General features: G+C 39.5%; 1 protein-coding gene across 1 annotated transcript in view; it reads right to left on the bottom strand.

Annotated features, from left to right (window-relative positions):
• The window catches only part of LOC135183151 (protein FAM169B-like), a 43,239-nt gene that overhangs the window by 14,385 nt on the left and 3,058 nt on the right, over positions 1–25,796 (bottom strand). Inside the window, exons 2-5 of the mRNA XM_064158032.1 lie at positions 14,547–14,680; positions 11,688–11,787; positions 3,071–3,156; positions 1,363–1,537 (exon numbers count right to left, since the gene is read on the bottom strand). Of these exons, the coding sequence (XP_064014102.1) occupies positions 1,363–1,537; positions 3,071–3,156; positions 11,688–11,787; positions 14,547–14,680 (495 nt within the window). The remainder of the gene's footprint in view (positions 1–1,362; positions 1,538–3,070; positions 3,157–11,687; positions 11,788–14,546; positions 14,681–25,796) is intronic.

Raw genomic sequence — 25,796 nt, 5'->3', positions numbered from 1 at the left:
ACAGAGCTGGACTTGAAGAATTTCTATTTTATGTGGACCTGGTTTAAAACCAAACTGTGACTCTCAGCTCACTCAAAAAGTTTCAACTTGGCTAATACTCCACCTATAACAGGCTACTGTGCAAATTTATTTTACTGAAGCATGAATCATTAGGAGCCCATATGAGTGCTTCTTTCCAAAGGCTTTGCTCAGAAATATTTATGGACTTAAAGGAAAATGTACTACGGCAATTAAGTGTTTGCCAGTTACAGACCAACTCATCAGCATATTCATAGATATATATAGACTCCTCTGTCATTGGCTGAGACTTGACAGTAGAGTAGCACTGTACAGTGGTGTGCAAGCTACATCTTAGCACAAACAAGGATTTGCACATGCCAAGGTAGCAAAAGAGCAGAATGTCTCTTATTGCTACTGGCCTTTGAGATCCATTAGAAAAGGCACTATCAGACTGTCCCCTGGAATCCAAGGTGATCTGTATCTGTACAAGCTGTTTCTTTATCTGTCCTTCATCTGCCCTTTTTGGACAGGCGACAGTTCATAGCTGACTTCAACTATACATTTACCTCCAAAGATACAACCTTCTCTACATTTAAGTCGCTGGAATCAACATCCATAGATCTGAAACACAGATACTATACAGGAGTATGTACTCAGCTGCATACCTGGAGGTATTCTAAGGAAGCCTTTTCCACTCTGGACTGGTTAACAGCAATGTACCTGTATTAATACAAACCTGTAGTGGCACAGGTGTTTCTAAAGAATCAAATAGATTTTGTTTCTTTTCTGTGATATGTTAATCAATTAATAATGAAATCAATTAATTATCATCCTTTAAACTAGGAGTGCCACAAGTGGACACCACATGCCAGGACTGTCCTAGTGCATACACCTTCCTCTACACAATACAGCCACTGCTCCTCACACATCCAGGGATATCATCACTTCTCACCACCAGCCTCTCCTGATAAAATGCTTTTTCACTGTGATCTGCTCTCCTTTTTTCAGGTATCATTCATTCCAAGATGCAGCCCTCCATTCTGTGGGTATGCCCTATATTCTTTGTCCCTAGATCTGTGATCTTCCCCCTTGGCTGCATTAAAACACTTCATTGTAACAAATCAGTACTTCAGATCATTCAGTGTAACCAAGAATATAGAGTTTGGAGCCAGTGTATTTAAATGAAAATAATATGGATGGCTTCCAGATTCTGGGAAGGTTTGTCCCCCAGATTCATTCTGAGACAGATTTGATATAAAAGTGTAAATTAGAGCCAGGATTACTTATATTGAAAGATAAACAAAAGCATTAAATTTCTAGCTATTACCAACCAATGGAAACGTGTCTCTAAAATTACCTTACCTTTCATCTTGACCGAGTAAAAGGCTACAGCCTCACCATTTCTCCAGAGTATCTTGGCACACTCGGTGGCTGAATGAGGTAGAAAGAATGCATCATTAGCTGAACTCCCTTCAAGCATTCCAAAAATAATGTAGTTCAGGACAAAGAGGATGATCCTTTCTCCAAATGTCTGGACCTTAGAGAACAAACCAAAACAGACCATATAAAAATGAAAGCAGAGAACAGTATTTTGTGTTTCATAAAAGGCTTCAAAATTAAAAAGGGCTGGGAAGGAGGAGGTCAGGAAACACATACATTTAATTTGGGGAAAATGCCTCATGAATTAGTTCAGACAGAACAGCAAAACCAGGTTTCCCCAGTATTCCATCCTGTATCCAGAAAGCATAGAATAACTTAGAAACAATTTATAAAGCTCCTGTTGTTCCAGAGAAATTCTAAAGCAGCAGGAAGCACCTTGATTGCAAGTCACAGTAAACTAGCCACAGGTTTGCAAAAAGGATCAAGGCAATTTAATCCTCCCCAAAAGTGAAGAGAGTATTCACTACATTATGTTGATCATCTCTCCTGTTACCTCTCTTGCCACAGTATCAAAGAACTTCAGTGGGCATACCAAGACACTATAAGAAGAATAAATACTGTCTGTCCCAAACAGACTCATAATCTTCGCGTAGGACAACAAACTAACTTTTATGCTGTGTTTCTTTACCAGATGACCAACAAGACAGGGAGATGTAAGAATATAAAGGAACAAGACTATCCTAGTCATCAAGTTGGAAAGTGGAGCCAAAAAGCTATAATACAAATGATGAAAAGGAAATTGAGTTTCCACACATAATGACAACTTACCTCTTAGTAATGAGTTAGAAGGGGCAAGTTTTCTGTTTTCAGATGTTTTTTCATTCCATGTTGTTACAACAGATGCTTGAAAGACTGAAAGCCTATGTTTCTGCTCTAAGTTCTATCTTGCAAGCATTTGTACTTCGAAATTCCTCCAGTTTAATTATTCATAAAAAAATCTAGTTAATCTAATGACTTATTAAACTCAATGTGTGGCAGATACTTGGGAAAGGTAAAGGAACAGAATAATTAAGGACCAAGGTGGACATAGAACAGAGGGTTGGGTGGGAGACAGAAATGACATGAGTCTCACATCAACACAAAGCCCACATGTAGTAGACACCTGAATTCTCAGTTGAAAACAAACTACAGGCTACCTAGATCCCTCACATTATGAAAAAGTAGTTGTTATCCTATAATTTTTCTGAAAAAAGAATTGCAGATATATAAACTATTACTGAATAATTTCATTAAATGAACAGACTACCATACCTAGTTAGATAAGCTACTGGTCCAAAGGATGCTAACAACCTCCCATCAGACAATCAAGCAACATTACTATGAAGAGTTATTGCAAGTGCAGTAATGTGGTTTATCTGATTGTTCCTTTAGTAGGCAGTGAGGGTAAACTAAAAACAAAGCAAAATAAATCCCACAGGTGAATCATAAATTGCACACAGAAAACTGTTTAGAGAGGGTTAATGTGCATGTCATTGAGCAATGAGAGACATGTGAAGCACTTGGCAAGCCATGTAGGCCTGAACCCACAGGTTGTAAAGCATGAGCTGTAAGAGACCAGAGGCAATTCCATAGGATTGTTCTAGCTGGGTAGTTCTAGGGTAAAGGTAACAGTTTAAAATAGCATCCTTACCGAAACCAGCCCATCTCTAGATGGATCAGCTGTCTTTACAACATCTTCAACAGGCCACCAACGCTGGTTCAAATAAACTGCCAAAACTATAACAAAAAAGAGGGGAACACATTACCTGCAAATAAATACAAACTTGGTTCCCAATCTTGCTACAAGCAGCCTCAGATCTACTTCTCCCTCCAGCTGACTACAGTGTGAGCTGCTGTGAGACGGTAGAACAATAACTGTATTACAATGTTACTTCTGTGTCCCTTGATATTCATTTTCAGTACCATAGGAGGCATCAAATGAAAGCAATTTTTCTCAGCAGTTAATGTGACTTTGGTGTGACAACCTGTGTGCCACATGAACAAAGCACTTCCTGCATAGCATCTGTTCAGTAGCACAGTAAGTTTGAGTGGCATTTGGGACAGAGAATGCTACAGGCCTCCCCTCGTTCCCATGCACATATGCCTGTATTTGCACCCATGCAAATCAAACAAAAATTTTTTCATATCTGCTTTACGAAAGCACTTTTCAGCTGTCTTTGTGATTGATTTTCTAGATACCTGTACCTTTAGAGTACAGATTCCTAAATCCCTGTATGGACAGATACTCATAGAAGTTCAAATGCAGAGAGGCTTTTATCAACAAAGGACAGACATATGCCCACATAAGTAAGATATACTTCATCCTGAAGCAAAAATGTATGATAAGCCTACACATAAGTCAAGTCCTTGTGTAGGTGCTATGCAAAACTTGCACCCCACTTCTTCCCATCCTTCCTGACTTTTTTGCATATGCAGAAACAAGTATTTAAGCCCTACTCCTACATGTTCATCTACAGAATTCATTGCTTGCCATTAGATTTACAAGGGAAAGACTGAAGTAGCTACAATGACACTAAAATTCCTCCCAAGACGTGTTCTGAAAGAAAATTTTTACACAGAGGTCGTTTCGAAGGCTACAGAACAGATTTCAAGGATTTAGGTTCTGGTTTTGAATAAACACAGAAATCTGATCATTTATGACCATCAATGCATCAAGCAGCAAAATATTCCAGCAAAAAGAACTTTCATTATCTGTACAATGTTGACTTTCACCTAAAAAAGTACATGACCACAATTTCAGGACTGCTTAACACCAAAGACTTTACTATCTTCAAATAGGGCAGCTAGTACCCCCATTTTTAGACAGAAAGGGAAGTGTGAGGCAAAGAACAGCATGAAGATCATGACTCTTGAATGCTAAGAGAGCTCACAGTCTACTGGTTTTCTAAGCTACCTAACTAGGGACAAACCTAAGTTAAAAACCATCTATGAGTTAGAGACAAATTCACACACAAGGAAGTGAAATGGCTTTAACAGGATTCATCATTTACTTGCCTTAGCCTCAGGTTACATAAATGACACTGGTATGCATAGGATAGTTTCCCTTTTTGTTTGAGCCTCAACCAGCTCCCACTGGCTTTGAGGCTGGAGATTCTGCTTAGCTAACTTATATTCCAAATAAATTATTAAAGCATGTGCCAAAAAGCTTTGTGTACTAGGTTAACAATGAAGAAAGCACTGCACGCAAGGGCAGATGCCTGTTTATAGCACCAGATTCAATTCATTAAATGTGATGCACTTATTTGCATGGGAGTTTCATACTCTTTCTGTGATGGATTCAATTTGTTCCCTCATTCCCTTCTCTCTGCTTTCAAACTAGCAGTGACTTCTCTGTTACACATCCGTGAAACACACAGTGACAAAGGGAGCTGGGTCAGACAAAGGAGGCATAATGGGCCAAACACTGACTTTCATGGGAGCCACAGAGAGGTTTGGCACATAGATCAGGCACATATAACACACACAGTAAAGGTCAGAAAAGTTTGTTAAATCTTTGAGGAAAACTGGAAGATTCACAATCATCTTCTAAGGAGCTACTTTTATAGAACATTTACTGTGCTATTCAATAATTTAAATGTGTGGAAGGGAACACTAGTTGACATAGCAACAGTCACATCACATTACTTGAGCAACCTTATCTATATGGATGCCTTCCTTGAGGGAAAAACATTCCTCCAGATATCACACAAACATATGTACTTTGCTTTTTGTTATAATTTTTTAAGTCAACATCTGGTCTGCAGTTAAACCCATCCATGCTTCCTTCCCCATATTCTCATTTTCATTTTGTAATCAACTTTGAGGAACACTTTTTCAAACGCAAACATATTTTGTGAGACCACATGTTCCTTCACTCTCCTTACACGGTCTTGTTGTTTCCAAGACATTCAGTTTTGTTCACCTCATAAGAGATCAAGTTATTGCCAGGAGTGAGTTACACACATCACCTAAACCCTGTGAATCATGTAGATGTAGATGATTACAACAATCATGGGATTGCAAGACTTGATGTGCTTGATCTTGTGATTGCACGACTGGGTGAAACGGATTAAGTCCAACATATTTCAGTTCACAATGAATGGTGTACATCCATGCTGAGTTGGGTGGTTTGCCCTGGAAGCACTAGCTTGCTAAACCTCAGCACTTTGATTGCTTGCAGTCAGGCAAATGTTCAGAGTGTTGCAAGAAGCTGAGAGGCTGTGAAGCACACGATTCCATACCGCTATGGGTATTTGGAATGCAGCACTGAGAAACGCTGAGTTGAATCAGGCACTGAGCATAATGCAATTGTGATTATGAAATGTCTCCTTTTGCTAGGCAAACATGGATCCCTTCCCAGCACAGGTCTGGATTACATTTGTGTTTTCTAGGCTCTGCTGGCCAAATGTTCCCACACTGGTGTGCAATTATTTGAATGAAATGTGCACATCATGACTCTACACATAAAGAAAAGAAAAAAAAAGAGCATCAAGCTTGGTACTTCCTCCCCAGCCTTTGTCTGAATCACTGGAATGGCATCCCTCAGACCCAAACTAAAGGCAGTGCTATACAAGAGAGATGCCATCTAAGTTTGTTTCATAAATACAGAATGTACTAGGTTCTTCACCTTAGAAAAAGTCGCCTTTACCTTAATTATAGCAACATTTCAGATGGATGACACACTCACAGAGGCTGCTTTTGCCAGATTTCCATCTTGGAAGGAGAGAATGGTAAATTACTCCAACAAGCAGTTCCATGTAACAGAGCCTAGGTTAGCTCTGGTAACAGGGCAGGCTCAGAGATCTCACACTGAACTGCATTCTGCAGCACTGGCATTCTCTGAATAGTTGTGTTGCCCACATTCCTGTCTTTAAGATGGAATAGGAGCATTTCTATCTCCTAAGAGTCATATCAAAATAAATACATTAAAGATGGGGAAGCATGCAGATGCTGCAGCAATGGCAGCCATTTAAGTATTTAAGACAGATATCTTTCCTGCAGCCAATTACATTTCCTTCTACAATTTGAGTTTTACTCAGTGATTTGTAGCAAATGTCTTGTAATAAATGTTCCATGGCACCTAACAGTTATTGTAAATTATTATATAGAGCACACAGAAAGTGGCACAATAGGGTATGTTTATTTAGTGTTATAAAGATGTTAATCACCCACGTTATGCTCTGTAAGCCCTTACAACACAATTTACATACTCATAAAAATATCTGTACAGACATACTAACAGAACAGAATAGTCAGCCCATCAAAAATAAATTAAATATGCACCCAACCAAGACCAAGTCCCACAGAAAAGCTACCATATCTATTTTCTCTTTGAAATATGCAGGTCATTTCAAAGTACAAGCTACACATTACTTCTGGACAGACCATCTGATCAAGAGGACTAGATATAAATCTCAGTACTGGAATCAACCCCCCCTTTAACCTATATTAAATAATAATGAAATACCATCAAACTTTAAAGCTCTTCACAGGCAAACTAAACTGCTAAATTCAGTATTTTTCCAGAGTCTCTATTATTAGAATTTTGAACAGAATCCTAGACAGTATTTTCTTTAGGAATTGAGGGGGAAATAAATACATTACAGTGGATATTATTTCATAAGTATTACATACATCATTTTATCTATGTAAGACTTAACCATTACAGGTGCAAATAGAATTGAGGCTGAAAGGGGAAATCCCATCATATGAACAGAAGACATAAAAGGTATAGAGCTTTCTCACTGAGATTAAGGTACTTCCCAGGCATGTTGTTAACCCCTGCAACTCTCAAGGCTTTGTACAGAGTTCATTTCAGGGGGTCTGGGGAGCAAAAGTAGAGATGTTGGACCACAGCTGAAGGAACTGATAGTGTCAGGGATAGAACTGGAGAACTAAACTGAAAAAGCTCTAGCCAGGATTTTTGGCACTGACCGGACAGCAGAACAATGGGAGCCAAGAAAGGTTGCAGCTCTTCAGAGCAGCAAGATATGGTCCGAGAGCATCATGTGAGCTGTGGCAAAACCAAGCAATGAGGATTCTAATGCTTCTTGCTGCTTCACTATTACGGAAGGACCTGAGAATTATACAACTGAAAATATCCTACAAACTTAGTAGCTACATTTCCACTGTTTTCAATTGCCTCTCAATAAAACACCTGTACTCGTATCCTGGGACACCTTTGGCTGCCTTCCTCGAGTGGACTTCAGAAATGTCCAAAAGAATTGCAAGATGTTAAATCTGTGGGCAGTCTTTGTGACAAGACTAACACAAACTGAATTCACAAAGCAAAACCTCTAGGACAGTGAACCTGATATTCACAGATTCTAGCCTGGTGTTGAAAACTAAAAGCCCATTAGAGGTTGGAGCAGATCAGTATGTTTCTGGAGTGCTCCTAATTTCATTTTGGCACAAAGTCATCTGGCCCATCCACTCTGAGACCACCCCTTAATATGAACTGATGCACAGTACATGGGGACAACCAGAAGATTCGCTCCTAAGAGCACCACTGGTGTGAAGTAAAACTAAAATAGAGATGCCTCTGGGAGTGCAGGAGAAAAAGAAGAGATCAACTACAGCAAGATTGTTTGCCTCTCCTGTCTGCATGGAACTTGTGTTCACATGAGAAGTTTTTCCTCAAGGGAGGAAAAAATAAAACATGCAGCCTACTCAGTGTTATAACTTTCTGCCCATCTCCTTCAGCAACAATGAGTAAGTTAATAAATATTGTTTTTTCTGTGAAGGAACCAGTTTGGAAACAATCTGATCTGTTCCACTAATCAGAACAAAAGGTCATATAGGTAAGCCAATTTAGGCAGACTTGCCACACTAAGACAGCCTACTGCCTCAAGAGTCAATTCCCAATCTGTTGAACTGTGGGAAAACTATTTTGACAAAATTCTTCAAATATATATAACCATGTGTCTAGGTATGCACACACACACACCAGCAGCCTTTAGAGAACTAATACAAATGATTAAAGCTGATCTGAAGAAAAAAATCACATCAGTCAAACTCAATGTGTGTAGGAAGGCTGACCACGTGTTTACAGCACATAAAATGCAGAACAAAGGACTTCCAGTAATCCCCTTTCAATCATACCTTTAAAAGAAAATATTAAAAGCCAGGTGATGTAGGCCTTACTTAACTAACTAGACTCGTTCATCTCTGTGACTGCTCCTGTGACCATTGGCTGGTGACTCAAACTGAAGTTTTGCAAGGGGGTCATAGCAGTCAGTCAGTCTGTTGCTTCTAACATAATAAGGTGTTTATTCTGCTAGGTTTAAGCTTCTAATGGAGACAGCTATCATATAATTTAGGCTCCAATGTGGACTTGCTTGAGATGTTCCTGTGGGAAATTATTTTCTCCTTGTGTACATGTATCTCATTAATTCTCATTGTTCCTAATACTATTAGACCATTTAACTGGAGTTGTGTGCTAAATGCATTGCTTTCACATGTATTTATTTCATAGTATCATAGTATCATCAGGGTTGGAAGAGACCTCACAGATCATCAAGTCCAACCCTTTACCACAGAGCTCAAGGCTAGACCATGGCACCAAGTGCCACGTCCAATCTTGCCTTGAACAGCCCCAGGGACGGTGACTCCACCACCTCCCCGGGCAGCCCATTCCAGTGTCCAATGACTCTCTCAGTGAAGAACTTTCTCCTCACCTCCAGCCTAAATCTCCCCTGGCGCAGCCTGAGGCTGTGTCCTCTCGTTCTGGTGCTGGCCACCTGAGAGAAGAGAGCAACCTCCTCCTGGCCACAACCACCCCTCAGGTAGTTGTAGACAGCAATAAGGTCACCCCTGAGCCTCCTCTTCTCCAGGCTAAACAATCCCAGGTCCCTCAGCCTCTCCTCGTAGGGCTGTGCTCGAGGCCTCTCCCCAGCCTCGTTGCCCTTCTCTGGACACGCTCAAGCATCTCAGTGTCCCTCCTAAACTGGGGGGTCCAGAACTGAACACAGTACTCAAGGTGTGGTCTAACCAGTGCAGAGTACAGGGGCAGAATGACCTCCCTGCTCCTGCTGACCACACCATTCCTGATGCAGGCCAGGATGCCATTGGCTCTCTTTAATAATTCTTTCTTTTTGCATTGCAGTTGTCACAGATTTCCATTCTTGTCATGTAGTTTAAACTAATTTAATGCTGTTTTCAACCACATTTTTGCATGAATCAGCAGGTATGAACAGCTGCACTCAGAGAGTAAGTCTGTTGTCCTGCACAGACACATCTCTCCTTTACCACACCAGTGACTACCTCTCTTCAGAAATATGTTAATGGAATATATAAATTAATGGCAGGAAACTAATTCACTATCAATAGTTTTAGAGGGACAAAAAACTCTTTTGACTAGATTTATAATGTGGAAAGGTCTCCTACCTTCAGCTATGTGAATCACAATCCATTAGCAAATGTCCAATTGAAATCATATGTAAAAGGAGCTGGAAAACATTGTAGAAACTACCTCTAACCACAGATAATTTGAATCTGGGTTTTGTCCTTATGAAGAAATTTCCTGTTTACAGGGTTTGGACTGAACAATGACTACCTACTGATTTTAACAGTACCTATTCAAGGAGTGTAAAGATTGTTACATGACACATTTCAGAACTTCACAGAGAGTACTAAACATGTTTGCTTTGCCTTTGTTGGATTAAGAATAGTGGCTAATAAAGTCTTTCAGGCACAGTTTATAGCTTATCCTTTTAGAAAAGAAAAAACAAGTGTGCTTTTAATGACAGACATTGTAAGTTTGCTGCCACATTAGCTGAAAGTTTAAGAGGCTTTGTGTGTTCTGTACTCCCTAAATGACACAATGGGTCAATGCATAGGTTCATGTCTTTGCTATAGATGTTTCAAAAGTTCTATACCTTGTTGCTTCAAGACAGCTCCAATGCTTCTCATTTAATCTAGGTGGGTCATAACCTGGGCCTTAGGTACTATGCAACTTGGAGTCAAGTTCTCTGTTAATGACAGTGGTATAAAGAGTTGTTACTTACTTTACATTTCCATTTTTTCACATTCCATACTCAAAGACATTTGCATATGAGAATAAGTAGAAAGAAATCAGGCTGTGTCTGAAGATACTCTTGATACCGTGAAGAAAAGCATGAAGAACTCTTAAATATGTAACTAAGGGTGCTTCTAGAGATGCTTGCTAGGCTGAACAGATAAGGATTGCTGAGCTCAGCAAGGTATGAGCGTTCAAGAACATAAAGACAGGCAGATACAGGGAAGCAAATTGGTCATGGCTGGCCTTAGGGCTGATGAGGTACGAGAATCACGCCAAATAACCCAAGGAACCCAACGAGGCATCAGTTGCATATATTAGTAAGCTCTGGGAAAATGTATAATAAGTTCTTGGAACATGAGTGAATATGCATAAAATGTCAACACACATTATCTGTACAATGCTCGTTCGATACACACTTGGGTGGATCGATCCCCCTGTGTGTCCAGTGATGAATTCAAAGGAATGCTGCTTTCTGGCACCAGTGTCAGTCTTAGAGAGTTTCTTTGCTATATTTGGTAACACTGTGACCCCGATAACAGCAAGATAAAGCTTAGTTGCAGTTACTGATCAAATCTTAATAACCTGTTGATAATCTAAGCAATGACTCATGAAACACCAGTAAGCACATACTAACTTCTACTGCCTACCACAGATGCAGTGTATTCCTGTCCAGCTGACACAGGGCTGTAACAGGAAAACAACAGCATTATTAGCACTGAGCAAGGCAAGCTGGTAGAGTTTGAAGACCACAGCCAAATAAAATTCATTTAACTCAATTCCTCAACATGGTTTCACTCCCAATTTAGTCCTCACACATCAGTACTGGTAACAGAAGTCAATTCAACCTAGGATTGAAGATACCATGAAGTGAAGACACCACAAAGTAAAAATAATATGATTAAGAATCAGTAAGACCTCTGCTTGGTCTTGCTTAAGGACTTCAGAATTCCATGCAAACTATAATGCACTGAATTTCACATTCAGTAAAATTAGAATTAGAAAAATATCACAAACCTAGAAAGAATAATATTTACCTAGGGTGGTTTTTCACCTACCAATAGTTATGCAGAGAATTTAAAAGCCCTGATTGTCAGTGTAACCAGCAGCCAACCAACATAGACCCCTCACAGGTAACTAGAATCTATTTTGTATTCAAAATAAACCCAAACAATATATAAACAAGCAGACCATCTTTAAAATAAATTAAGTACAGCTACTCAAATTTTAAAATATTTTGACCAATTCTAACCTGTCTCTTTATCCTTTGGATCAGTTAACAGCAACACTTTGCAAGTAGGATTATTTCGGTAGAGAGGGACAAAACACACACAGGAATCTTCAAGTTTAACCTACAAAACAAACAAGCCTTGTAGCCGTTTGTATTGCAAAGCTCCCAAGACGTATTTCATGTGTCAGAATCCACTTAGAACACGTTTTACTCATATTTATGGTATAAACTCAGCACTACAGCCTCTTAATCCTGAACTTCAAGGCGCTGAAACATGCATAATATGTTAACATAAGTAAGGCTCGTTTAAAAGAAATCAAGCTACCCAAGCTAGGGAAGACCTTAATCCTGACTTATTATGACTAGTTCACAACCTGGCTTTGAACAATGTTACATGCAGACAAATGGTGTTATGAAAGACCAGACACATCAAATAAAAGCAAATACAACTTGCACTTCTTACAGCATCGTCCAGCTGAGTACTTGTGGTGTTTTGCAAACAATGAATTAAGCCTCAGGGTACAGGGAGTATCAAAGCATTAAGGCAGTGCCTGGGCAGTTTATCTTCGAGGCACAGGGAGGATAGATAATTGGCACAAGGTGGTTATGTTGCAGGCAAAGCTAAAATCAAAATGCAGCTCTCAAGCTCTCAGTCTTAGACTAAACTTCTAAATGATGTGGCACATAAACACAAAATTACTGTGCTCAAACAGCTCTATATGCATGGAGATGACGATTTCCATATGAATATTGCAAATGCTCTCATGTAAGTTTAGGTGCAGGCAAAGAGCGTGTATAATTTCGCACAGTATGTACTGTACTTTCAAAAATCTGGTCCATTGTGTGTGTGTGGGTGTGCCTCTCTCTAATTGCACCCATTTGTCAGTTTGCTATGAAACTCAAATCAGTCACGTGACACATTTAATATTTCTCAGTGCATGGAAGGAGTACTATGAATATGGATTATTCAAGATAACAACTTCAAGCTGAAAGCAATGTTCACTAGTTTGTGAGTGCCAGAATCCTGGGATCGTCTATGCAAACACTGGACTCCAAGAAAAAAAATCTGAAAACTGCCTGAAATCTGTATTTATGAGTTTTCTGAAATCTCAGACTGTTCTGGAGGTTCAGCCATTCTTTACATGTCTCAACTATAACAGCATCAATGTCATCGTGGCACCTGGGAGCACTGCTGGAACAAAAGGGCCAGTACTATTTCCAATACTGCTATGATTGTTATTTTGGTTTGTAAGGTAAAGTGCTCTTTCACAGGTGCTAACACCACCAGCATGTGCCAAGCATAGCTTTCTGTGTATGAAAGCTGCCAAAAGGCTTCCACTCTGACCTGCAATAATCCTTGCTATTTGTGTACTTTGGTCACAAAGACCATGCCATACCAAAAAGAAGTTCTGTGACCTGAGCAAGTGGGCTGACAGCCACTTAACAGTTGCTAAATAATTATTCATGGTTGCCACTCCTGCCACTTGAAACCTGCTTTAATTCAGATACACAGAGAGATAAAAAAAAACACCCTGGTAACTGCAGCCATTATTCAGACACCAAAATCATCCTCCTTCAGGTTGTTGTAGTTATATAATAGAGATTGTTAGCTGAGATGCTCACTGGGGATAGAAGCTTTACTTTATTTAATTTAATTTATTTTTAATGGCAAAATATCAACATTCTTTGAACTATTTATCATACAGTCTAAGGAAAAAAAATACAGAAAGAACATTACCATTACTCTGTTGACTAGCTGTCGGACTGCAGATTAGATTAGACCTGAATTAAATGAATGCAAAGAGAAATGTGTTGCTATGAGACTCGAAGCAGTCATGTGATCTATTTAAGGTCTGATGGCATGCCACAAAATCAAGACAGTTCTGAATCAAAAAAAAAGAAGTCCATCTTTAACTGATCTCACTATGCTACTATTGCAAGAACACATGCAGCACTGCCTGGGATTTTAACTCACCCTCACTTCTAACAGAACAGCAAATGAGCCTCTAAAAGTACAACCAAGCAAGAAAGGCTGGAGTAAGGACATAGAAGTCCTAAACTGAGGGATCTGAAATCTATGCATGTTCAGGTTTGTTTGTATTTAACCCTACACGGTCCACTAGAGGGCATTAAAAGAGTATTAAAAGCTGGTTACAATCATTCTCAAAGATGAAGCCGCCCACCTCAGTGTTCTTCTGGAAAGTACTGCATATTATTTTCCTAAATTGTAGAAAAGCAAACATATTCCAAACAATTATTTTAACTTATCCACTTATTGGTTTGACAGCTCAGTAACAGTTAGATCAGAACATCTTTTATGCTCTAGAAAACGTCCAGAATGAGAGTCTGAAGTCAGAATTTTCAACAGGTGTCTCAGCCCCCTCCAGTTCACTTCCCTCAGGTGGCTCAGGAACGGAGCTTAAAGCACTGGCACCTACACTATTTATGCCATCTATCAAAGATCAGAAGTCCTTTGGAAAAAAAGTATTATCCATATAAGTATTGGAAAGACTGGAAACAAAAGCTGTGCTGTACCACAACACCACTGTAAGTTGGACAGTGGAGGCAGAGCACAAAGCTGTGCCATGGTGTAAACATCTACTAAATACACTTTTGATTCAGACCTTCAGGTCAAGATGCAAAGCTCAGCTAAGTTCTTTGAACTCTCAGTCACACTCAGAGAGTTTTAGACTTGTAGTTTAAGCTTTGATCTCATTTGCAGCATGCAAACACCTTGAAATAATGCAGAATTTACTGACTTTAAGAGATCTGTAGTCCAGTCACATCAGTTTACCCCTATTCACAGACAGACTCTGAGTACAACCAACAAACTAGTTTGCAAGCACTTAATTTGTAGTATGAAGAACACCAGCCTACTACCTCTTCTCCTCCAGGGATCGAAAAAACATCATGAGTGGATGATGATTTCTTCAAGAGTTTCTCATAGTAGATTTCAGCATCTGCTTGCAGAACCTCTGGGTCTCCTGCTAACGTATCTACCAAGTAAAGGCAACCTGTAGTTAAAATAAAATGCAAGGTATTTTTACTTTTTAAATGAACCAAGAAACATGCATCTTAAAAATCTGTTTTCTCAGCAGCTGATTGGTGTAGCTGGGCCCTTATTGTTCCCATTGGAGCCCTTTGTATAAAACAGTAATGATGGTAAAAACTTGTCTATGTGTTATTTACCTCTTGACAAACAGTTTTGCATAGTAGAACCATAGCAGCATCAAACCACATTTGTTTCCTTTGAATTCAACAAGTACAGCCTCAAATTACTCTAGAGGTAAGTTACTTTAAAGCCGAAAGAGAAAAAAATATTCTTCGAAATACAGCCTGAGTTTTATTACTGTCCAAAAATATAACAGGAAAAGAATTCCAAAGCTTCCACTCTTTCTTGGAAGCCTGCCCCTTTATGGGTCAGTCCATGAACTGTTCTTTATCATTAGTTCTCTCTTTCTCTTTTTTTAGTGCTTCATTTAGGCATTTACACAACAATGAAATAAACTCAAAAAATATTTACTTGCATAAGAGTTCCCAAAATAGTAACCATCATCTTTTGTGCAGCATAACTTTTAATTCATGTGACTCAATGTTAAAGGGTATTCATGCAAGGTATTTGCTAATTGCATGCAAACAAAAACTATGTGCATCTGACGCCTGTTAGCTAAAGGCAAGATCCAACTTGGTGTTCCTGAGAAACAAACCAGACTGATAGGTCACCAGTCCAAGATAAAGAACATCAGAAGATGAGTAATAGTATTCTGCCAGCCGCAGGAAGGTAATAGTTTCAATTTAAGAGGCTTTCAATCACCAAGCTACATATGCAACTGTTGTGAGCCCCAAAGTGAGGATAAAACTTTCTATCACACTGGTATAGTTGGAGTCTTCGTTCTGAATGCTCCATTGTTAATCATGGTTTGCTCTCCCATGGCAGCTCCTGTGACCCAAGTTTAATGTGAAATAACCGCACTGATAGTAAGTGCAAAGTAAACAACTGCAACAATGAACAGTCTTACAGGGGCTGTTGCAAGAACTGTCTCTATTAAGATTCAGAAACTATGAATCATGGAAGTACCATGTTGAAAATGATACCTTTCCATGTAAAAGTGGGAGCACGGGATTTGCAGTACTAAGTCAGACTATTCACCCACACTCCCACCATCCTCCCTCCGGTAGTGATCCAGCAAAAAGGTAAGAAACTACAACTGATCATTCACCACCACCACCCAGCATTGCTTAAAATACTTTAAGCACTATTTTCCTGCCCTTTGCAAGCAATCAGCTTACATCTTGAAGCTTGACAGCAAAGCTATGTAGTCAGAATGCTGAACAGAAGCTACTCTGTAAATGGTTTTCATAGTAGGTTTGTATGTGACAAAATGGGAAAGAAACCAGCATTGCTACACTGGCAAGTTGAGTCACATTATAAAATCCCAGCCAGTACTTAGCAGTGGCAATTTCCTTCTGCAGCAGTCTTCTCCAGTGCTCTGTGTAACACTATCAAGCAAAGCAGCCACAGAAGGCAAAGAAATTAAAGACTATTATTTAACATTTTAGTAATTTTCTGGAGTAAATTTACCAGTAAATTAGTTCTTTGCCAAAGAGCAGCATGTAAGGCTTCAGTTTAGCACAAAGAAAAATATTAGTTGTGCTAATAAATACTATTCATGAGATGCTGCTCACAAGGCTACACCCTGCCAAAGCAACTTATTAATCACAATAATGTTTTCTCCTCACTGAACAAAACAACTAATACCTTCAAAGTTACACTAACTTTCTGGTTGCATTCTAAGCTAATAGCGACCATTTGAAGGATAAAATAATGTACAGATTAAATAATGATGTATCAGGGAAAACTACTGAGCAATTCCAGCTTTCCTATTTAAAAAAACAAAAAAGGCAAGCTTTTAGACTTCTATTGAACTTGTCTAAAACTGAATATTTTTCACGAAGAAAACAAATCTCTCTTCATTTCTGTATATAAGGGACCCTTGGAGTGTCCTTGAGGAGCCAGTTGTGCTGAGGCTGGTGATTGTGAACATCCTCCCCAAACCTGTACACGCATGCACATACTACTAATGCTGCTCAAATGCAACAGGCAGGGGAAAAATCACAAGTTCGAGTTGTTTTTTTTTAGTTTGCCTTTTTTTTTTCAGTTAACTAATGTGTTTCTCAGGTTTTTCCAGTATGAAGGAACTGGATTCACCCAGGAAATTGTATTTGCCGTCCTGTCCTTTTGTGCTTTTTGTTTATAGCATAAACAAACAAACAAACCAAACTCTTGGCAAAATCTAATCCTAACTGTTTCTATTAGACATTTGAAGATGAAAATTATTGCTGGCTAACAAAGGTTCCAAAATCAAAGGTGAAATAATTTAACGTTGCTTTAAAAGCAAAGCAGCACTAGTGTCCTGTGACCGCTTCAGTCTGAGACCCCTTAGCAGCAGCTTGGGAATCTGAAATTGTGACGTTCCAAGGACAGCCTTTTAACCTCATTTGAATTACAGGATTTCTTTCGAACTCGATCTTACCTAGCAGCAACAAAAGAGCACATTGTGGCAGGCAATATGCTAGGCACCCAGCAAGCCCTTCTTTCAGACAGGCGACGTGCACAAAGAGTTACCATCTGGGAAGGGAGGGAGCAAGGAAAGGGAGAGCGAAGGGGGGCAGAAGGGGCAGTCATAAAAAAAGAGGCCCCTTGCTGCAGCCACAGAGGAGGGACCATAAACCATAAGGAAAGTAAATTTAGACCCCAAGGCTTGCTGAGCTAGAGGGATTCCTGCCATCCGTGCTGAAGTGGCTTCCATCTTATATAGCCAAAGCTAGCAAACAAGGTCAAGGCGGGTTCTACACTGCACTGACAGCGAAGGTTTAAAGACAGGTACCAGATCTTGGCTTTTATAGGGCACTATCACTGAGAGCAAAGGAGGAGGAAGTGCATGCAATTCCACTGAAAAGAAAAACTCATCTAGAGAAAAATAAATGAGAAATCTGAATGGGCATATTTCCATTTCAAGCACAGAAAACAGATTTTAAAGCAAAAGCTAACGCTGCTGCTGCTGCTTCTCCTCTCTGTTGTTTCCATGGAGCAGTCTGGGCCACATTCTCAAGTGAGGATGTGTAAGCGCATCTTCTCTCACTCTACTGATCTGTCATCAGTTTTCACTAAGAATTTGATTTTTAAAGTGAAAAGCTACAGCTAAAACCAGCCATAGCACCGAACAGGCAATGCCCATACAACTCATCATCTTTATGAGATATTAACCTCCAGCAACTATAGGTACCTCAGACTAAAACATCAGCAGCTCTGCCAGTGAGGCATAAACTAAGGCCCTTGCTTCAGTCCTGACCCCTGAACTCAGCTTTTTCTAACCTCATTGCTACTCCATCCCTGATTTTCTTCAGAAGACAGACAAATTTTATGATAGTTTCATGAAGTGGACAAATACCCTTCTTGAGAGGTTAAAGTTCAGTTCACTTATAATCCTAAAAGATCAATATGTGGGAATCCAGCCAGGTAAGATTAAGGTGCTTATGCTCTGCATCAAATAGATAAATAACAAATGAAATCATAAAATGTTCTACCTTAAAATGGAAATTAATTTTTGCAAATTATAGACCCTCCTCATTATATACTAAGCAAAAATTTCACTCTATCAGTTAAAGTAAGCAGGAAATATTTTTCCATGGGCAAAAGGATTTATTCTCAATACAACAGAAAACACATGGTGCACATGCACTTGTATGTGGAATTCCACAAGTGAGTACAGATTGCTCTAATGCCTGAAGGTAAATTACATGCTTTGACTTAATCAGATATTCTGAAGATTCTTTATGATGATCCTTCTATATCCTCTGAAACTAAATCTTGTGCCACAATAGAAATAATTTAACTAGAATACAGATAACCACAGACCTATTGATATAATACTACAGCAATTTAAATAATCTCTATGCCCCTCAAACTCTCTTTCATTAGACCAGTCATTTTTAGTAAATATGTATTAATTGTACCATTTTGCCATTACCTAACAAATCAGCCATAGCTTGGGGCAATCAACTCGATCTCTTTGTAAAGATGTTTTAAGTTTCCATTAGTACGTATTGCCAATATATTTAAGTCCTTTTTGACCATGATTAGGTATTTGCTTTCATTTTTGAGAAGTTTCTATGCCTGCATTCATATGTGGCTTATTAATATTGTTTCCTTAAGCCAACAAAGTTCATGATGCAGATTTTTTCAGCCTAGACACACCACTGGGTTAAGATGCATTAAGGTATCGCTGGTACTCCCAGGAAAGACTTACTTGTTGAAAAGCCCATTTCAGAGATTTGTAAGAGCATTTAGGATGCAGCCAGATTGTAAAGCAAAATACATCAACCTCACCGTAGATGAAGCATGAAAAGTGTTATGTCTGAAGTGAATTAATCATTTATCCTACAACTACTTTTTCGTGTTCTACAAATACTGAGGATGATACTACATGCATCCATTAAGAATTGTCTGTTTACAGAAGAGCCATCACTCACTCCAGGGTTTGTCTTTGGACTGTGAATCTTTGCAGATGTGTATAAAATTTTACACGAAAAAAAATATGATAAACACTTAAGTCTGACTTCTAGTGGTGCAGAAACAAGATAGATAAAATAGAACTTAGCATTTCCAACTTCCAAATTTTACTGCTTTGTATCTATTTTTGCCATTTCTAATTCTTGTAGTAGCAGTATTGGTTTAATTCTTTTTTACTTTATTTTCAATTTCTTTTACAACTGAAAAAAAAAAAAAAGTGTAAAACTCCTCAGCAAGTTTTAAGTGTTTCTGACAGTTTTGTCCAAGAAGTATTTTCCTTTTTTTTTTTTTTAACCACTTTGTAGTATGAGACAAATGTGCACAAACAATATATCACGTCAATATTTAGGAATGAATGTTCTTGTAATTAAACCAGGGAACCGAGACCAGAAATCGGAAGATTTATTCTTAAGACAGGTGTGTTTCTGCAGCCCCCAACAAATCACTTCACCTTCTCTCTGGCTTCTTATCAGTTAAGTGTATGTCTTATCTACCACTTCAAAAGGGTGTTTTTCTTATCAGTGCCTCTGAAGTCACAACATAAAAAGACAAAGAACTCATATAACATAAATTGCTCTCTGTTCTCCTGTGCCTGTCACTGCCACACTACAGCAGCATAACCATGACAGTGTCTGGGAAATAAAAAGAACTTTTTTTTTGCCTAAATCATGTACATACACAAAACTGCTTTCCTGACTCTCACAGGAGTCAGAGTTCTGTATCAAAAAGCAGTGCTTGACATCAACTCTTCTCCTATCCTTCCAATGAGCTTGAACTACTCTATGCATGTGGTTATCATTAGACAATCTTATTTGTTTAACCTTTCAAAGGAAGGAAGAGGTCTTTGGCACATTCCTGTGTGCACAGACAGAACCTGATTCTCATATCCTGAATGCAATTGAGCAAGTATATGTCAAAAACCCGGGTTCTAGTGTAAGCGAAACTTCAGTATCATAACAACATGTGGTGGCAACGGAACTAGTGGGCAAGCACCATGGTATGATGTCTGTCCAAAATGGCAAGGCAGCTCTTAACCATATGCTGTATATCACTAAAGAAAACAATGTCCTTCCCCAGTGTACTGCTTTCCACCATTACTAATAGAGCAATCACTCCTGGAATATTCCAGAAAGAAAAAAAATCCATTTACACTAACAGGTCTCTATGTTTCAATTCCAAAATACCATTTATATGTTATAGTTGCTCTTCTATCACAATGGAAAGTGATAATGGCAAGAAGGGCTTCAGAAGACAAACTAAACACAAGTTTCTGTCTGTAAATAATTTTCTGCTGTGGAAACAATAAATGAAAGCAGAAGGGAGGGAAATAAATATTTTAATTTTATTCCCAGTTAAGTAACCAAATAGATGAAGTAGATGAGTTCACCTGTAGCCATACATGTCTTTACTGCAACCTGTCACTCGACTGCAGGGCATGGTGAATGCAGAATGCTGTCATATTTGCCATGCCTGTCATGATAGCACATTTTTACTACTGGTTTCAGAAAAAGGGAGAGAAAAGCTTTAAGTATATACATATATATAGCAGACTGTAGATAAGCCAAGTCAGAGACTAAACAAACCTAACTGAAAAATACCAAACATCTTCAATTTCCAATCACTTCAGTGAGCTATGAAGGCTCTCAGAACCTCATGCCACCAGGGTCTATTAAACACATTTTACATACCAAAACTTAAAGAAATCTGCACAATTTATGAAATAGGGAACAGATAGGTAAAGGAATTAAACAATTAGTTTAATTGTTTAGCTCTTTTTGAAAAAATACTCAGATGAAACAACCTTAAGATGTTTGCAAAGCTAGAAAAGCAAGCACATATTGAAGGGATCACATAATGGCCAAGTGCATACCAAAAGAATATTTGCTCTGCTGTAATCTGCAGCTCTCCCATACTAAAAGTTCCAGCAAAGAAGCTCAAGCAATATCTATTTTTCCTCAAATGGATCTTCAGCTGTGTTATCAAAAGAAAGCCACACCCAGCTCATAGTACAGATAAACTAAAATACATCTGCATAATCAGGCTCCTGTCTGTCCTACTACACACAGAATGCACACCTAGACAGGCACGACTTGCACGAAGTTCTAATCTAATGTAATTGCAAAAAAAGCTGAGATATTATGGCCCAGAAACAGGTTTTATAAATAAAAACTGTAGCATGCTGTTAAATCATGGAAGTGCTACCAGCTCTGAGTATCACTTATCAAGGAATTCATACTGCTGCACATTTAACGCTCTCCTTCACAGAGCTTAAACAAAAAAAAACAAAACTAAAACACCCACCCAACTCAGGGAAGATTTGTCCTGAAGAAAAGGGACATTCAGGATCGCAGTTAATTAAGGTTTGTGGTCACATCAGGTTTTCCTCAAGGAAATTCCATAGATTCAGTGGGAATGCTGCTAATATCTCTGAAGCTATAAACATCTGAATCGAGTTCTTACTACATGCAGTTTATCACATGAAGAAGAAATGGGCAGAAATCTTCCTGAAAAGTCTTACTTCAACTATCAAAGGCAGTGGCATATGTAAGAAAAAAAATACATCTCTATTTGTCAACTTAATTATTTGTCTAGTCCCAAACATGAAATAAAATACACAAGAAAAATAAACAAGTTTTCCATATCAGTGACTTTTTTTCTAGCAGTTATAGCAGTACTATATCTCACTTAATCATATCCATAGCCAAAGTAACTTTGTCAGCAGAAGTTCAAAGTCCAGGCCTGACCACAAATTAAGGTCTGATACTTGCAACTGAAGCAAAGAAATGGGAATGACACTGAAAGGCATTCAAAGAGGCTGATTTGAAAGGAAAACGACAGAAAAGATTCTGTGACCAGCACTAGAACTTTCATGAGTGACAAGTCCAAACGTAGGTAGTAACAACAGAATCTTCTACAAAGATGGAAGACAGAAAGGAGGATGCATTGGTCAAAAATCATTCTGTAACTGAAGGGAAAAGAGGAAGATAATGTCTTCCATAACGATAAACAAGGAATAGCGAAATGGCAGGAAAAGACAACTCAAGATGGCAAATGGATGCTTCACCTCTGATCTAAAGCAAAGATCACTCAGATCCTCATGAAGATGATTTCATCCCAGAGGGAGAAGCCAGACTGATAGGAAACAGCCATATTTTAAGACCAGATAACATACAGAATTGTTACTGAAACACCTACTGTCACAATCAGGGTTACTATTGAAACTCCACATTAAATACATTTCCCTATTATCAACATTATTCAAAGCAGGTGTGGGAAACTTAAGGCCACCCGATACACATCTTCGTGTCATATCAACTATGGCAGTATGTGTGGCATACCAAAAGTACCTGGAAACCTTGGTTTGATATCAGAAAGGACACCGTTCCCCAAAACAAAGTAGCGATGAAAATAGGAGACAACTGCCTAGATTTTCAGGAATACCAGTTTCAGATACCACATAATTTGAGTTGCTAATGCATTCCATCTGCCAAATATACTGCTCCCATCAGTAGAGAGTGTAAGTCTGCCTAAGAAAGCCCAGTAGCCTTTCTCCAATTTACTTGCAAGAAGCAATTTATACAACCAGAATAGTCTCAAAATAATGCAATTAATTTGAGGGGGGAAAAGGAAAGAAGGGGGGGGGGGGGGAGGGGAAATCCTTTGCTCCATTAATTTCCATTCTGCTAAATTTATTATATGGCTGCAAATTAATACATCACTTGCCCTAGCTATCACAAGCCTCTTAGGCTGTCTCAGAACTTGCTTTAATAAACAGCTGTAAAAAGTGGGGGAAATATGCAAACGTCTTTCTTGTTTCTCTGTGCCATTGTGTCAGCTATTCTACATGCCTTTGAAGGTGCTCCAAAATCAGCATGGCTCTGCTTTTCCCTTTTTCTCCTTTTGGGAGGAGGAAGAAGCAGAGAAGGAAAAAAACGGCTGGCAACAGAGGGCTAACTCTGCGCTTGCTGTGCTCCTGACAGTAAGGCTGAGAGTGTTCAAATTCAGTTTACACAGGCTCTTCTGTAAGAACAAAAGAAACCACTGCTGGTGGTTAAAAATTCAAAAGGTTTTGATTGTAATGGCTTGACAATCAGCCAAAGATATGACTAGGGGGAAAAACACAGCAAGGCAGCTATGACCAGAATGGAAGAAACAAGGAAAAACACATGGCTTGACTTCAGAGCAGAAAATTGACTTAGGCTTTGCATAAACGACAGCATACCTCCAAGCTTGCCTGATCCACAGTCTGCCTGGAATGAGAACATGCAGTCTAAAAGCAGAGCCTATTAAAAGGCATAATGTTTCTAAACGGCATCTGTTACGTACTAATAAGCATTACTTAAAGGACACAGGCCTTAAATTGCTACCAAACATGCATTTATCTGGAACTGCTGCAAGGCAATCACTACCAAAACGTCACATGACACCATGGGAATTTGAATAATATAAAATGGTTTTATTTCATTTGGCTTGAAATCATTACACAGAAAAAATATGGAGGCACTTTCTGAGATTCTGAAACTGTGCAACTTCACAGGAATGAAACACTAGCAAGAATTACATCAGCGAAGCCATTTGCCATCTGTTGTCAGTAATACTATAAAGACCAAGCCACCAGCCAGCAGTTCCAAAGGTTACAAACACAACATTTTTAAGCATCTACAGACCTCTCAGTAACTGAGCAGGACAGAGTTTACTTCAGCTATGTGCAACGTGAAGGTCTGCCAATCACTTTTCAAGGACAACACACACCAACTGAGAACCGCCACCGAAAGCGTTTGGGAGTCTGTCAGTACACAACCATTACACTATGCAGAAAATACACACCAGCCTCTTCTACATAGGTTCTTACAACATGCCCACAATCTCAGCATCTGCACACCTCCCACTTGCAAATTTAAACCAGCTAGACTTTCTCTTGTGTTCTTTGTTTTCTCTTAACATTCCCACAGGGGAAGGAGTGTATTCTATGCAGTGCTATTATGGAAAGGGACTCGGGTTTGTTTGATGGGTTTTGGAATGACTTTTTTCTTCAAGGAAGGCAGTCAGGATTTTGTTTCCTTTTTTCTTTACTTCTAGACCTTCTACATATTTATGTTATGTAACTTGCCTTACCTGTGGCATGGAAAGCATAGAGGTTATGACAGACATTACATCTTAAATAGAATCACAGAATCAGCCAAGTTGGAAGAGACCTCCAAGAACATCCAGTCCAACCTAATACCCAGCCCTATCCACTCAACTAGACCATGGCACTAAGTGCCTCATCCAGGCTTTGCTTCAACACCTCCAGGGACAGTGACTCCACCACCTCCCTGGGCAGCCCATTCCAATGCCAATCTCTCTCTCTGGGAAGAACTTCCTCCTAACATCCAGCCTAGACTTCCCCCGGCAGAACTTGAGACTGTGTCCCCTTGTTCTGTTGCTGGTTGCCTGAGAGAAGAGACCAACCCCACCAGGCTACAACCTCCCTTCAGGTAGTTGTAGACAGCAATGAGGTCACCCCTGAGCCTCCTCTTCTCCAGGCTAAACAACCCCAGCTCCATTAGCTTCTCCTCATAGGGTTTGTGTTCCAGGCCTTCTGGTCTGAGTAAAATTCTACCTGTTCCACACATGAGATTTTAGTTGCACTTGAAGGAGTATCATTGTTGATTGGTCTCATCTTTGAGCTTTGAGTAGCTTTTCTAGCTGTAGGGGCCACATTCATAATATGTAGTGCCTGCATACTACATGAATATCAGAGTTTCACCTTCTAGGCTGCTGATCTACTGCCTGCAAACTGATTAGTATGGCTTTAATGGTAGGTAGGGAAGATTTCCATCTTCCTAGAGAGACAGATGTAATTGTTAAACTAGACATACAAGTTTCTCACCCAGTAAGTTACTATTTCTCAGGCTCCAGAGTTGTAGATTTATATATACGTTTTTACTCATAGGATCACAGGATGTTAGGGGTTGAAAGGGACCCAAGGAGATCATTGAGTCCAACCCCCCTGCCAGAGCAGGACCACACAACCTAGCACAGACCACAGAAGAACACACCCAGACAGGCCTTGAAAGTCTCCAGAGAAGGAGATTCCACAGTCTCTCTGAGGAGCGTGTTCCAATGCTCTGTGACCCTTACAGTAAAGAAGTTCCCCCTTGTGTTGAGGTGGAACCCCTTGTGCTGCAACCTACACCCACTGCTCCTTGTCCTATCCCAGGGAGCAAGTGAGCAGAGCCTGTTCCCGCCCTCCTAACCAGCCCTCAGGTGTTTATAAACATTTATTAAATCCCCTCTCAGTCTTCTCCAGACTAAAAAGGCCCAGGTTCCTCAGCCTCTCCTTATAAGGCATGCCCTCCAGTCCCCTCATCATCCTTGTAGCCCTCCACTGGACCCTCTCCAGAGGATCCCTGTCCCTCTTAAACTGGGAAGCCCAAAACTGAGTGCAGCACTCAAGATGAGGTCTCACCAGGCAGAGTAGAGGGGAAGGAGAACCTCCCTTGATCTGCTGTACAGACTCCTCTTAATACACCCCAGGATCCCATTGGCCCTCTTGGGCATAAGGGCACATTGCT

This window comes from Pogoniulus pusillus, chromosome 17 (genome assembly GCF_015220805.1).
Source record: "Pogoniulus pusillus isolate bPogPus1 chromosome 17, bPogPus1.pri, whole genome shotgun sequence".
Taxonomy (NCBI): domain Eukaryota; kingdom Metazoa; phylum Chordata; class Aves; order Piciformes; family Lybiidae; genus Pogoniulus; species Pogoniulus pusillus.
This window is presented reverse-complemented; position numbering and strand designations above follow the sequence as displayed.